General features: G+C 41.3%; 1 protein-coding gene across 2 annotated transcripts; it reads left to right on the top strand.

Moving 5' to 3' along the window:
* The first annotated feature begins 3,320 nt into the window (after nt 1–3,320).
* RTP4 (receptor transporter protein 4) lies at nt 3,321–12,401 on the top strand. Of its 2 annotated transcripts, XM_032482471.1 has the most exons (3): nt 3,321–3,547; nt 7,145–8,458; nt 8,552–12,401. In XM_032482471.1, exons 1-3 carry the CDS (start codon nt 3,366–3,368, stop codon nt 8,790–8,792), a joined length of 1,737 nt encoding a protein of 578 aa, XP_032338362.1. In that variant the 5' UTR covers nt 3,321–3,365; the 3' UTR covers nt 8,793–12,401. The 2 variants fall into 2 exon arrangements, with proteins under 2 accessions (XP_032338362.1, XP_006188933.2); XM_006188871.3 differs by having other exon boundaries at nt 3,322–3,547; nt 7,145–12,401.
* Nucleotides 12,402–15,071: the final 2,670 nt, after the last annotated feature.

The following is a 15,071-nucleotide window of genomic DNA, read 5'->3' as shown; positions in this document are numbered from 1 at the left end:
CCCAGGAATCTAAGCTAGTTGTTGATTTTGAGTTTGTTTGGCTTTTTTCTTGTTGTGAGGGAGTGATGACCTCTAGGCTCCATCCATGTCAAACAGGAAGATGCTTTTTTACACATGGGCAGGAAGTGAAGAAAAATTCAGTTGCTCTTTGTCTTGGCTGGAGTTCTTCTAGAAGCACAGCCTGAGACAAAAACTTGGTGCAGGTTGTTAATATGCAGGACATCCCTGGGGGCAGGAGTGAGGAACTGGGTAAAGTGAATCAGGGACGAAAGAAAAGCCAAGGAACAGGTGTAGCTTCCACCTGCTGGTTTCCTGGCTTGGCCTGCGGTGGGTGGAGAGGGTTGCCTAAAGACTCTGCTTTATCACGTCTTCACCACAGCCTTGGATCAGAGCCCAGATAGCTCTGGCTCTGGTTTTAAAACCACCTATGTAAAAAAGAGAAGGTGGCTGTCAGGAACGGGAGTGGAGGCTCTGTTTGTAGACTGGGCAGCCTGGGATTGGCCGCCTTCCTCTCTGAGGCCCAGCTTTCTTCAAGCTCACAGAAGGTCTTTCTATCCCCAAATATCCAAATGGTTGTCTATCATGGCAGACCCCAGCCTCCCAGATGAACTGTGAGAGGCCTGACACTAAACAGGTTTTCACAGAAACTGTGAAAAAAATTGCTCCTTTGAAAACTTGTGAGTTTTTGTTTTAGTTCTTTTGATTTTACATATTTCTTCTGGTTCTTTCTAAAAGGTTTATTTTATTGTCCTTTGAGTGTGATTTTTGCTGTCTGGAGTGGTGTTCTCAGGAGGCCTAGCGCTGGGCCTGAGCGGCAGCTGCTGTGGACTGCCTGCTCCTTTCACGTCTTACTTCACCTTCTACAGAGGAGCGGACTGTCCAGACAGGCGCTGGATGTGAGTCCTAGGGGAGCGCTGGCCTCGCCAGGGAGGTGCACAGAACAGAGTGGCTTGGGGACAGATAACAAGGCGTGATAGGAATATTTAGCGGTCCGTCTGGATTCCTAAGTGACTACTGTGCTCTCGGAGTCCTTATATACGTGCTTATTTGTAGTTTTTTCACCTTGTACTATTACATATATATATAAATTAATATTTATATACACATATATGTATCATAATTTTTAAAATAAATTATATACAATTACTTATATTTAATTTTATTTTGTTGTATCCCCAATATGTTTAAGAAAGACTGTATGGAAACTTACAAAGAAACATGCAACATAGCAACAGCAGAAAAACAGCAAACACTTTTATTTGCTTACTAAGTGCCAATAACTATTTTCAAGCTCATTGAATCCTCACAACAGACTGGCAAAGTAGATAATGTAATTATCCTTACTTTTTTGATGGAGAACCTGAGGCACAGAGAAGTTAAAGGGACTTGTCCAAGGCCACCAAGGTGTAAACAGTGAAACTAGGATTCAATCCAGGCCCGCTGGCTCCAGATCTATGCTCTTAACCAAAACGATAAGTTGAGAAAAATGAGACATGGCGAAGGAAAACTAGATGCTCTTTTATATACTTGGCTCTTCCTGCTGGGTTGCATCCTGCCTGAGAATAAGGACTAGCAGGTTATACATATTTGATAAATGTGTTAATGAATCTTTTTAATGCGGCTGTCCAATTCTGCTTTTCCTTAACTTCACTTGTTCCCTGTTGTGTTTGTGACTATCTGTAATGTGCAGTGGGGTCAGTAATGAGGAGGAGAACCAGCTCCTTCCATTACATTCTAGGATGATGTGAGTTCAACACCTCCCTCCCTCTCCGGGCTGACCTTTTGCTGAGAAGTTGTCCTAACTAGCACATGCCCAGGGGCCTCAGCTCAGTGAGCACAGTCCTTAGTGGAGCAGCACGAAGACCCCCACTCAGATGCCCCAAAACAGCTCCCCGTGCCTTCTATCTGTTCTTCTACTATTGCAACCCATTCTTTCTTTAGATATGCCCATCCTTTCATGAGAATTAGTGTGGCATCAGAGAAATCTGAGTCCTGGCTCTGCCACTTATTGGGCAGGTCATCCCAGGGTCCAGGAGGTGATATTTGTATGGCATCACCAACACAGCAGGGACTCCTAGTCCAGAAGTCTCTTCTCCATTCTCTGAAGCTCTGAGGTAGGAGAAATGGATTTAGGTTAGGAATCATCCAGCCTCAGTGTTCCCCAGATCAATCACCATAAAATTTTTTTGCATCTGTTCTGTGTATATCTACAGTGTTTATGCTAACAAGTTAAAGAGATGTTTAAAATGTGAGTAAAATTATTGCTCCATAAGGACCACATTTCTTGTTTCTCTCCTTTAACTAAGCCAATCCCTCCATCCTCATCCACTCCCAAGCTAGAGGAATTATTGAAATAAATTATCAAGTGGATTATTGCCATAAACAGGGCCTCCACCTCCTCTTTCAGTCCCACCCCCTCAATCCTTATCACATAAGTGTCCTGCTTGTCTTGAATTTAAACCCTAGAGGGACAGAGCTTACTTTCTAGAATCTCTGACTCTTTGAGTTAGAAGTGGCTTTTAAGGTCATCTCGTCCCAACTCCTCGTCCCAGGAATGGGAACTCTCTCTATCCTGCCTTCCAAAGGTGGCCTCCACACCTGCTTGTATACTGCTCTGCATAATTTACACAGTGAAAGGTGGAGTGAAATAGTCCTTTCATATGGCTTAGTGTCCTGCCTCACAACTTAGGAAATCTGACCAGAACAAATCACTAGGTCAGGGTTTCAAGATGGTTCCTCCCACGGACTCCAGAGTGCCAACATAAAACCCAAAACTCCGTCCTGAGCTTCTCCTCGGGGAGGGAGGTGGTTGGAGATGTCGCAGGTTTTAGAGTCACAGAGGACTAGGTTCAAGTCTCACTTATACTGCTTATCAGCTTTGAACAAGGTACCCCAGCTCTCTGTGCCACTCACCTGAAAAATACCAGGAATAATCCCCCTCAGAGGACTGTGGTGAGGACATCAGGTGCATAAAAGGAGTGTGGGACACATGCTCCCCTACATCCACCCTCCAGTGGCTATATGAGAACATGAGCTTCTCTGAGGGTAGAAACTGCTTTACTTAGTCGATGTTACCTGTCCCAGTGCCAAGCATAGTGCTTTGCCCAGTGTAAAAATATAAGAAAAATAAAATAAAAGCTAACTTATAGGTGCCCCAGAATCCAGACCAGAGTTTTGTACTCATACGTCCCTTAGTAAAGCCTGCTCACAAATTAGCAAATCCCTGCTGCCCTCTGTCTTTGGAACGAAGGTTTGCTCTGTGTACTCAGTCTGAAATGAAAGTCAAAACAGCAGCTAACGTGTGTAAGCTAGGAAACCGAAACTGTTTTTGCCTCTTGCTGGAAACTGAAAGTTACTCAATAAACATGGACTCCAAGCCTCAGAGCAAGACAATGGCTTTGGATGTCAGGACGTGGGAGCAGATATTTCAAGAACTGATCTGGCAGGAGAAACCCTGGGCCAGATGGACCCTGAAGTTGGATGGGAACCTGAAGCCAGACTGTATCGCCCCAGGGTGGAAGCAATATCGGCAGAGAGGATTTGGCAGGTAGGTGAGAGTCTGTCCGCCATGGGCCTTTCTGGGCCAAGAGGCTCAGCTGAGCATTGATCAGTTCTTTTCAGAGCTTGTTAAAAGAATAAGTGTCACCAGGCTCTTCATCCTTTTGTAATCACACTTCTTTAGGATGGAAAAGGTAAGATTCTAACCTTCCATTTTTCTTAACAGCAGGAAGTTTCTTCTTTTTTAGGTTTCCTCCCTAAATATTTCTGGAAATCCTAGGGAATGCCATGAATCTGTTCTCCTGTTCTCTCACCACCTCACTTGTTGCAGACTGCCTCTATCTACAGACTTCTGCTGTCTCCCTCATCAGTCCTGCTGGCTTCCCCAGGCTGCCACAGCCCTCTGAGCCCTAGTCCTGTTCAGTACCAGCCTAGGACTGGGACCTTCCTTTAAAGCCTCAAGAATTGACTAAGGCCAAGCAATGGCTTTGAACATCACTTTACCAAAGACCTGAGGATAACAGGAGGGAATGATGCTATAAGAAAGAAATTAAAACCTAGTTCTTGGAGTCCCTAAGTAGTGCCCCTTCCTTATTGACTATCTTCCTCTTTAACTTCCAGTAAGCCTCCAGCTGCAGGAGCCAGCTTCCTTGCCAATATCAGGAAGGTGAGAACTGCTCATCTGGACAATCAAGTCTTCTCTTTTTATATGGCACAAAGGGACCTTCACTTTCCACTTCACCTGTTACCTGCCTCCCTCTGTTCCATTCATTATGGATTATTAGCCATGCCATACATTTTTAGACTTCTGTACCCTTGTCCATGAAGTTCTGCCTGTTCAGCAGGCCCTTATCTCCCTCCCTCCCTCCCTACGCATCCCTCAAGGACCAACTCAAGTGTCCTGATCTCCCTAGGCAGAGTAAGTGTTCCTTCTCCAGTCCCATAAGTTAATTCAATCTCTCTCTCTCTCTCTCTCTCTCTCTCTCTCTCTATATATATATATGTATGATCTCTGTCATTTATTTATAATACATTTGTTCATTTATTTTTAGTAGCTATTAAAAATGTTTTTCTTTTTTTTAAATTGAAGTATGGTCAGTTTACAAGGTTGTGTTAATTTCTGGTACACAGCATAGTGATTCGTGTGTGTGTGTGTGTGTGTGTGTGTGTGTACACATATATATATATTCATTTTCAATTCTTTTTCACTATAGGCCATTACAAGGTATTGAATATAGTTCCCTGTGCTATACAGCAGGACCTTGTTGTTCATCTATTTTATATATAGTAGTTAGTATCTGCAAATCCCAAACACCCAATTTATCCCTCTACTCCCCATTCCCCTCTGGTAACCATAAGTTTGTCTTCTATGTCTGTGAGTCTGTTTCTGTTTTGTAGACGAGTTCATTTGTATCATTTTTTTTTAGATTCCATATATAAGTAATATCATATGGTATTTTTCTTTATCTTTCTGGCTTACTTCACTTAGTATGACAATCTCCAAGGTCTATCCATGTTGCTGTAAATGGCATTATTTTATTCTTTTTATGGCTGAATAGTATTCCATTGTATGTGTGTGTGTGTGTGTGTGTGTGTGTGTATACACATGTATATATACCACAACTTCTTTATCAAGTCATCTGTCAATGGACATTTAGGTTGCTTCCAAGTCTTGGCTATTGTAAACAGTGCTGCTATGAACACTGGGGTGCATGTATTTTTTCAAATTAGAGTTTCCTCGAGATATATGTCTAGGAGTAGGATTGATGATCATATGGTAAGTCTATTTTTAGTTTTTAAAGGAATCTCCATACTATTTTCCATAATGGCTGCACCAAACTACATTCCCAACGGTGTAGAAGGGTTCCCTTTTCTCCACACCCTCTCCAGCATTTATTGTTTGTGGACTTTCTAATGATGGCCACTCTGGCTGATGTGAGGTGATACCTCATGGTAATTTTGATTCCCATTTCTCTGATAATTAATGATATTGACTGTTTTTTCACATACCTATTGGGCATTTGTATGTCTTCATTGGAGAAATGTTTGTTTAGATCTTCTGCCCATTTTTTGATTGGGTTATTTATTTATTTACTTACTTGTTATTGAGTTGTATGATCTGTTTGTATGTTCTGGAAATTAAGCCCTTGTCAGTTGCCTCATTTGCAAACATTTTCTCCCATTCTGTAGGTTGGTTTTCATTTTATTTATAGCTTGCTTTGCTGTGCAAAAGCTTGTAAGTTTAATTAGGTCCCATTTGGGTTTTTTTGCTTTTATTTCTATTGCCTTGATAGACTGTCCTAGGAGAACATTGCTAAGATTTCTGTCAGAGAATGTTTTGCCTATGTTTTCTTCTAGGAGGTTTTTAGTGTCTTATATTTAACTCTATAAGCCATTTTGAGTTTATTTTTGTGTGTGGTGTGAGGGAGGGATCTAACTTCATTGAGTTACATGTAGCTGACCAGTTATCCCAACACCACTTGCTGAAGAGGCTGTCTTTTCTCCATATAGTACATTTATAAATAACATATATTCATATATTACATATCATAGAAAATATATATTTATATATAATTGTTTTTTGCTGTGGAACCCATTGTTTACATGAAGTCTCCTGGGGTCCTGCAGAACACAGTTTTCAAGCCATTCACCAGAGCCTGCATAGCAGTCATTTTGTTATGCCTGGAACCCAGTGAACTGGGTAAGAGTCTCTCTCCGCACCAGCCAGCGCTCTTTGAGGGACTCATGATATCTTTTATCAGTTATGCACTCCCCAAAATGGGAAGGTGCTTCTCTTGTTCAGATAAATTGACCTGACAGTCATTCTGAAATGAAGAAAAAGCAACCTACCAGCAAAGTTTTAGAAAACTATTGACCAGCTTTTGAAAAGCACTTTGTAGTTTACAAAATGTTTTCACTTATAATATCTCATTTAATGTGGACAGTATAACACTTGAATATTTTTCTTTTTATGGATGTAAAAATTGAGGCTTAGAGAAGGGAAGTGCTTTTCCCAAAGTTCCTCCTGATGTAAACTATGGACTTGGGTTTATGGCTTCAGGTCCCAAGTCAGGTGCAAAACTAGCCATGTTCTTCAATAGAGGTTATGTGCTATAGTAGGTAGATAAAACCAGGTTGGTTTCAAATGGCTTTGGGATTGGAAATATGGCTCTACTTACTTTGTGTGTCCTTAGGCAAGTTGTATATCATTTATGACTCAGTTTCCTTATGTGGATATTGGGCTCAATAATGCCAACCTCAGGGGGTGCTTTAAAGATGAAATGGGGCAACACTGTAAAGCACCAAGTGCAGTGCTTGCCTCAAAATGGGTACTTTATAAGAGTTTTCTATGACCTTGTGAAGACCAAATTTCACTGGAAAAATGACAGAAATGTTTTTCTCTCTAAGACATGCAGAGATGTTTTACTGGCAAAGAAGTAGACATGGGGCCACATATGGGTGGAAGTTCAGTGGGTCACAGGAAAAAGCTTGATTAGAAATGCAATCCCTCTCATTCTTGTCCAATTGTCAATTATCACATGCACTTTCTCAAATTGAAAGGGTTCTTAGAGACTGAAGCCTGGCCCATTTCCCTCAGGTCAACAATCAGTTGAGGGAACAATAATCTTCTTCCTTCTGTTTGCAGGTTCCAGTGTTCCTCATGCCAACGAAGGTGGGCTTCTGCCCAAGTGCAGATTCTATGTCACATGAAATTGGAGCCCCGGAAGTCCCAGGGGCAGGTGCTTATGAGGACTTTTGCTCAGAGGTGCCGGAAGTGTTCCCGGTCTCAATTTGAGAAGCCTGAGTTCTCCCTGGATAGCACCCAGAGGATTCTGAACAACCTGGTACAGCATATTCTAGAAAAATTCTACAGAAATGGCGTCAAGGTTTCAGAGATACCAGTGAAACTGGAGGTGCCTTTGGATGGGTCCCATGACACAGCCAATTGTGAGGCATGCACCCTGGGCTTCTGTATGAAGAACTTACAAAACTGCATGACAGAGCCATCCAAATCCCCTCTATCCCACATGGAGATTAGGAGTTCCTCTGATTGCATTGGTGATGTGTGTGGCCAAAACCTACCCAGGAACCAGTCAGCAGAGGCAAAGGAGACTCAGGGGAGTGGGTATTCCTGTGCTCATAAGGGCTCAAGGCCTAGCCATGCTGCTGCAAGGACCCAAGTGCCTGGGGCAGATCCTCAGCCCAAAGGGGACACAGGCCAACTGCTCACACCAGGGGCAGACCGGCAAGCCACACGGGGAACAGGCCCCCAGTCCATTCGAGTAGCAAGATTACTTCCCTCAGAGTGGACAGACCCACAGCCCATACAAGAAGGAGGCCCACTACCTGCAGGGTGGGGACATTCACAGTCCACACTGGGGACAGGACCAAAGGCCCCATGGAAGACATATTCTCAGGCTGTAAGGATGAAAAGCCAACAGTCGGCACAGGAGGAACAAGCCACACAAGGGGCAGGTCTTCAGGCCACAAGGGTGACACACCCACAGCCCACGAAGGGGACAATCCCAAGGGCCACATCAGGATCAGACACTCAGGCTACAGGGAAGGCAGGCACCCCAACACCAGGGTCAAACCCACAGCACACACAGGGGGCAATCCCAAAGGCCACAGCAGCGTCAGGCACTCAGGTTACAGGGAGGGCAGGCACCCCAACACCAGGGTCAAACCCACAGCACACACAGGGGGCAATCCCAAAGGCCACAGCAGCGTCAGGCACTCAGGTTACAGGGAGGGCAGGCACCCCAACACCAGGGTCAAACTCACAGCCCACACAGGGGGCAATCCCAAAGGCCACAGCAGGGTTAGGCAGTCAGGCTACAGGGAGGGCAGGCACCCCAACACCAGGGTCAAACTCACAGCCCACACAGGGGGCAATCCCAAAGGCCACAGCAGCATCAGGCACTCAGGCTACAGGGAGGGCAGGCACCCCAACACCAGGGTCAAACTCACAGCCCACACAGGGGGCAATCCCAAAGGCCACAGCAGCATCAGGCACTCAGGCTACAGGGAGGGCAGGCACCCCAACACCAGGGTCAAACTCACAGCAGACACTGAAGGCAGGCCACAAATGTGGGCCTGGGACCTACAGCGGAACCCAAGCTGCCTGGGGCAGGCAGGAGGGGTGCTCACCCAGAGGGGCTGCTTCAGACAGCATTTGCAGAGTCTCTCCCTCAAGGCTACCAAATGATTCCCTTGGCCAAGAGCAGTTGTTCAGATTGGGCTATGTCTGTGTTGTTGCTCTGTTTACCTTTCTTGTATCCAGATACTTATAACAAAGAAACGTTATGATGAAACCAAAAATGAAAAGACTTCTCTTCTCTTGTCTTAATTCCATAGTAATCAGTGAATTGGCTGCCATTTTAATATTGACAGAGAATTTGCTCTGAGACCAATGCAGGATCAAGTTTATAGAATAAGCACTGGTTTCTGGACCTCCTTTGCAGATAGTTCGAAACATGACCTATCAGATAATGGACCCAATAATGAATATTTGTTAAATCATTCGAAGGTTTTGGCTCATTCATTCACTCATTCATTGATATCAATATATATGTAGACCATAGGCTGACAAGAACTAAGGGTTCTGAGTGTTACCAGAAAGTTATTGTAGTAGACTGAATAATGGTTCCCCAAAGATATCCATGTCCTAATCTCCAGAACCTGTAATATGTTTGTAATATATAAAGTATATAATACTTTACGTGGCTAAAGGGACTTTTCAGATGTAATTAATTTAAGGATCTTGAAACAAGGAGATTATCCTGGATTATCCAAATGGACCAATGTAATCACAAGGGTCCTTATACGAGGGTTAAAGTCAGAAAAAAAATTTTAAGGATACAATCAGAGATTGAAGTGATGAGCTCTGAAGATAGAGGAAGAGGCCATGAGTCAAGGTATACAGGCAGCATTTAGAAGCTCATAAAGGCAAAGAAATAGATTCTCCCCTACAGCCTCAGAAGGAACCAGCTCTGCTGACACATGACGTTAGCCCAGTGAGACTGATTTTAGATTTCTAACCTCCAGAACTATAAGATAGTAAGTTTGTGTTGCTTTAAGGCACTGAATTTATGATAATTTGTTACAGTAGCAACAGGAAACTAATACAGTTATCAATATCACTGCAGATATCAGGCAATTATGTTTTAGGTATGCTTCAGTTTTAACAACAACAAAGAGTGTTTTATTGATTAGAAATATTAATATACCTATCCCCTCTTATTCTTTTTCCTCTCCTACTTAAACCCACCCAAATATCCCAATCCTAAAGAGATTTTCTAAAGAGTCATCAAATCAAAGGAAACCTGTTTAGGATGGAGATATTTGGGTGGGCTTAAGTAGTTTGGTGACCCTTGGAGTTATCATATTCTTTCACTCCTTCCAGCACTGGAGTGGGAAGCATGTAAGAACTTGCCAGTCCTGAGATCTTGTGACACATGGCTACACCTTTCACTACCTATTTCCATATGTCTGCTAGACATTTCCACATGGTTCTCATATCGCCGTATCTACATCCTCACGTTCAAAACCACGCTCATCAACGTCTCTGACTTTCCTGTTCTAATTTGCCCTAGTCATCCAAGCTTACCTCAGTCATATTTAATGTCTCCTCCTTGTCACCAGTGCTTATTGTCCCTTCTTCTGTCAAGTTATTCCTTATCCACTGTTCCCCTATAAACCCTTCTCCTCAAACAGTTCAGGAATTTGAATTATTGAAATAATGAGGGGATTTGGATTTTACCTCATACGTAATGGGGAGTCATTGCAAACATCTGAGACTATGGGCAATCTGAGTAGAATCATATTTTGAAAACACCATATATTTCTGGGAAATAATAGAGTATAGGATAGAAACAGTGAGGAGTCTGGCTTGAAAAAGAAGAGTGGTAAACACATAGAAAGGTTCTTATAGATAATAAATATCTTGAAGGAATTTGAAGACAGTGAAACACAAGATGCAGGAAAACCCACGGATGAAAACCTTTCCTTTTTTCCTAACCACCTCTTTTCATTTCCTCTCAGGCCACTCTCATCAGTACTCTGCTTTTATATATTCCCACATCCCCAAAGCACGCTACTAAATGTGTGCATTCCTCTTGTTTTCATACCTTTTTGGTTCTTTCACAAAGAACATTCACCTGGAGACTAGAGATTTTATTTCTAGCTTGGTTGTGTAATATGACCTGGGGTAAGTCATCATCCTTCCCTGAGCCTCAGCTTCTCCATCTCTATAATAGGTTAATAACTTCTAATTAAACATGGTGGATTGAACATATGCATTTCCTTCTGATCACGCTTGCAATCCTACTGTGTGATGTAAAAGGGGGAAAAGGGCATCAATACACAAGGGCAAAGAGAATGGCTAGAAGCTAGAAAACTGATGGACTAGTGATAGGGAAATGACTTAGCAGAGTAGAGAAATCTGGAATAGAAGTTAGGCAAGGGAAAACTGAGGTGCAAGGCAAATGATGTGGTACAATTTCAGAAAAACTAAAAAACTGTAGGCAATAAGTAGCTCTGAATGTGGGTATTAGGAAGCCTGAAGTGGGAGGATTGGTTGAAAGCCTCTATATAAATTTCCTTTTCCCCACTCCTATGCAGCCTGGTAACTACTCTTAACTTACTCCAGGATGAACAGTGGAGGTTTATTCTCTGAAGACATTGACCCAAAGGGACTCTGGGCTCAGGGACTCAGGCATAGTTAAGGGAGGGAGTACCACCTAGCAATCAGAAAGACAGTGAAAGTTTACATACTGAATAGATGCACTCCCTTAGCCCGCTACCAAACTTAGAAGGCAGCATTATATCCTACCCATCGTCCCCTCAAATACACGGATAATGGACAGTTCCTCATTGGGAAAACTGATCAGCTCAACAGAAAAAAAAAAAAAAAACCCACATACTGAAATGGGGGAAGGGGGTCTGCCCAATGGAATTACCAACTCAGATCATGTAGTACTGTAGTACATATGTATTGAAAAAATCTGCATGTTAGTGGACTCATGCAGTTCAAATCCATGTTGTTCAAGGGTCAACTATATATGAACTATTAGAAATAATAAGGGGAACAATTATGTGCGTAAGGAAAGTAGGATGTGATTTTGGCTAAGAAAAGGTATGAGATATGGAGGTGCTTTTTTGTTAACAGAAAAGAAAGTAAATTTGTCCTAAAGTAAAACTGGCTATTTTAGAATGAAATGAGGAAAATAGAGAAGCAGAGGACAAATTAAGGGTATATATACACATATATATAGTAGAGAAAGAGAGAGAGAAGGATTTTATCTTGTCTAATCAAGTTGGCTAAAATTGAATTATTAAAAGGGTTTTTAAAATAAAACTAAATCTTGAATTTCTTTTTTAATCTACTGAAAGGACAAAGTTTTACTGGATTGTTGGTATGCTCCTGATAAGAGATTGTGAAAAGTTTTTCTTTACCTATTAAGTAATCTGGCTAAAAAACAGAAGTTCTATGTTCTATCAAAATAATTTCCTGTGCTTCATGTAGTCTCAATAAGATCTTTGATAACTGAATCTTCTCAGTGCTAAGAGTAAAGTTTTGTTAACAACTATGTAACCTTCTGCATTTGCTTTTGAAATACTTTATCACTTTGTCAAATAGATGATTTAAGTATTGTTTCATAATGATCTGTAATCTTATTTAGTCGAGTCCAAACCTGTTGATATTTTTGACAAATTTCCCAAAATTAAAATCTAAATGTAGTCTTTTGACCTCAGACTAACTTTGGGACTTCCCAGAGGGCCTCTGGAATGTCTCAAAAGAATGTCTCCTCTACAAGGAGAGATGCTGAATTAATTAGGTTTGTTTGATATGTTGGATTACATAGGAAGCATTGCCAAATAAATGATACTAAACCTCCTTAGATTATATTTATGTGGCTGTTATTAATATAAGTGTTCCAGAAATTATATGCAATCTGATATGTCCTGGTATGTTATCACTTTTAATTCTGGTTATTGCCTTGAAGTGTCACAGAAATAAGAAAATTTCCTTGTCAACTGCATTATAATGAAGTTTCATGAGATCTTTAGCCATGGCCATTTTAAAGCCTTGGTCATTTACAGAGTTACTCTTTTACTTTGATGCTTTTGCAAATACATGTCATCTTCAGAGAGATTCATGGAAAGGACTCAAACAAGTACTCTAGAACACATATTTCTGATAATATCAAGGTCATAAAACTGAACTGAGTAGGGATTTCCAGAACTAAGGGACAAACTGGATTCCAGCAGAATAAGAATTAATAACGTGGGACAGAATAAACCAATGAGGATGATTACAATTGCTATGATTTTTTATTTGAAACATCACCAATTTTTAAAAAAGTTTTAGTTTTTCCAGATTTGAGGAAAACTTTCCCCCTTTTATCTTAAGCTACCAACAAAGATGACACATTTATCTTTTTCTCCCTTCCCAGTTCCCCCAGAATTTGGAAACTCTCAATGAGTATTCTTACTTTCATAGTCATATATTTATTTGCATAAGTTCAATAAGAATCTGTTCTTGTAAGAGGACACTATTGGAAACACTGACTATATTATCAAGGCTTTGACTAAGATGTCAGATTTGAGACTGTGTATAGACTCAGATATGACCAGATAGCTTTAAGGAACTAAGGCTGACTTTATGAAGCCAATAAAATCCCTTGGAAATACTGGCTTGCCTTTGTTTACAGAATTCCTAGCAGCCTAACCAAGTGAATAAGGGAAGTCACTTCCTGGCAGGTACAGGAAGCTCAGGACTTGAAAAGAGGAATTCATCGAAATCTATTAATATTGCAGGATATATCTGATGGCAAGTCCTTAACTTGGTTTCCTGGCCTCAATAGGTTTTAAAGTTCAACCTGTTTTTTTGGTTTGTTTGTTTTTTAAGAAAAGTTCCAGTGGGGAGGGTATAGCTCAAGTGGTAGACTGCATGCTTAGCACACATGGAGTCCTGGGTTCAACCCCCAGTACGTCCTCTAAGAATAACTAAATAATAAATAAACCTAATTACCTTCCCCACCAAAAACAAAAAACAAAGTTTCAGCAAAACAGATTTAAATGAGCCTCTCTGATCAATTGCTATTCTTGCTATACTTGAATAAATAATCAAATTTTTTTGGAACTAGATGTATTTTGCAAAGAAATTAGACTTAATTTGACTGTCTTTGGTAGAAATGAGGGTGATTTTAGAGAGAAAAATTGTATTTCAGTAAGACACTTTTGTGTATATGAGATTCCAGTGCGAAGGGTGAGGGGTATAGCTCAGTGGTAGAGCGCATGCTTGGCGTGCAGGAGGTCCTGGGTTTAATACCCAGTGCCTCTGCTACGGGAAAAACAAAAAACAAAAAACAAAACCAGATATAGTGAGGTTTTGTTATTTACCTGTAAACTGGACTGAATCCTGAATTCTTCTAGTTTCCTCCAATATCTGGCTATACCTCTCCAAACTAATATTTCCAATTCTTTTACCCTTTTGACTTGAAATCACTACGAACATAAGCTGCCCCTTTCCCTGAAACCCTGCAACCTAAATGTGAATGACTTGATATAAGCTTCAGAGCAATCAACATAACAGCTTATGTTTAGACAATTTTTGTGTTTGTCGTTGTGTGGGCCACTCAGAAAGTTTACCCGAACGTGTGATGACATCATCAGAGACATTCAAACTACAAAAGATGCTTTGACCCCATCTAGAAATCTTCTCGACAGTCTGTCCTCAGAACTCAGACTGGGTTTTCAGTCTGCTGTAATCATTAACCTTTGTTTTTCTTTTGTTTCCACAGAAACCTTATTAAATACCTGATTTCTCACATTATATAGGTCTAATTTGGGGAGCCCACATACAAGACCACCTCCTGAAATGAGACACAACTATTCAACTGAACTGACCTATTCTCAAGACTGAGACAGATTTAATGAGATATGGAGCAATCTATCAGCTTAGCTTCTGGATTGTGAAACTTCTTGCTGGAAGTTTCAAAGGCAGGACTGAAGGGGAGCAGAATCTGTCATCCTAACGTATGCCTCTTTGGCAAAAGGATTATTTTAGGCCAATTACTTTTAAGAAACAGCAGACAGCGGAAAAGCTCTGAGAACTGAGTAGAAGTTACCCTTTTGTAAACAATATTTACATTTATAAGGGAAATCTCTGTGTGAGGATGTCTCCTTCTCTGTACCAGGAAGAGAAGAGTGACTCTAAATCTCGAGAAACTCTTACACTCTTACCAATGGAGAAGGCAAGGACTTAAGTCTGCGTGACAACCTTACACTATTTCCTGTGCTTTTCTTGGTCACCTCCTATAACTGATTCCCCACCCTCAATATCTTCTTTTGTCTTTAGCTGAAGATGGTATTTAACATGATGACTCTGATCATCTTGGGGAGTTACTCAGTTTCCCTGGGTTTCTCCCATGTATACAGGAGGTATACATGTTATTAAATTTTGTTTGACTTTCTCCTGTTAATCTGTCTTATAATTTAATTATTAGGCCAGGCAAAAAACCTAGAAGGAAGGAAGGGAAAATCTTTTGACCCCTAGGCAGCCTAGC

Source organism: Camelus ferus, chromosome 1 (assembly GCF_009834535.1).
Source record: "Camelus ferus isolate YT-003-E chromosome 1, BCGSAC_Cfer_1.0, whole genome shotgun sequence".
NCBI classification, from domain to species: Eukaryota; Metazoa; Chordata; class Mammalia; order Artiodactyla; family Camelidae; genus Camelus; species Camelus ferus.
This window is presented reverse-complemented; position numbering and strand designations above follow the sequence as displayed.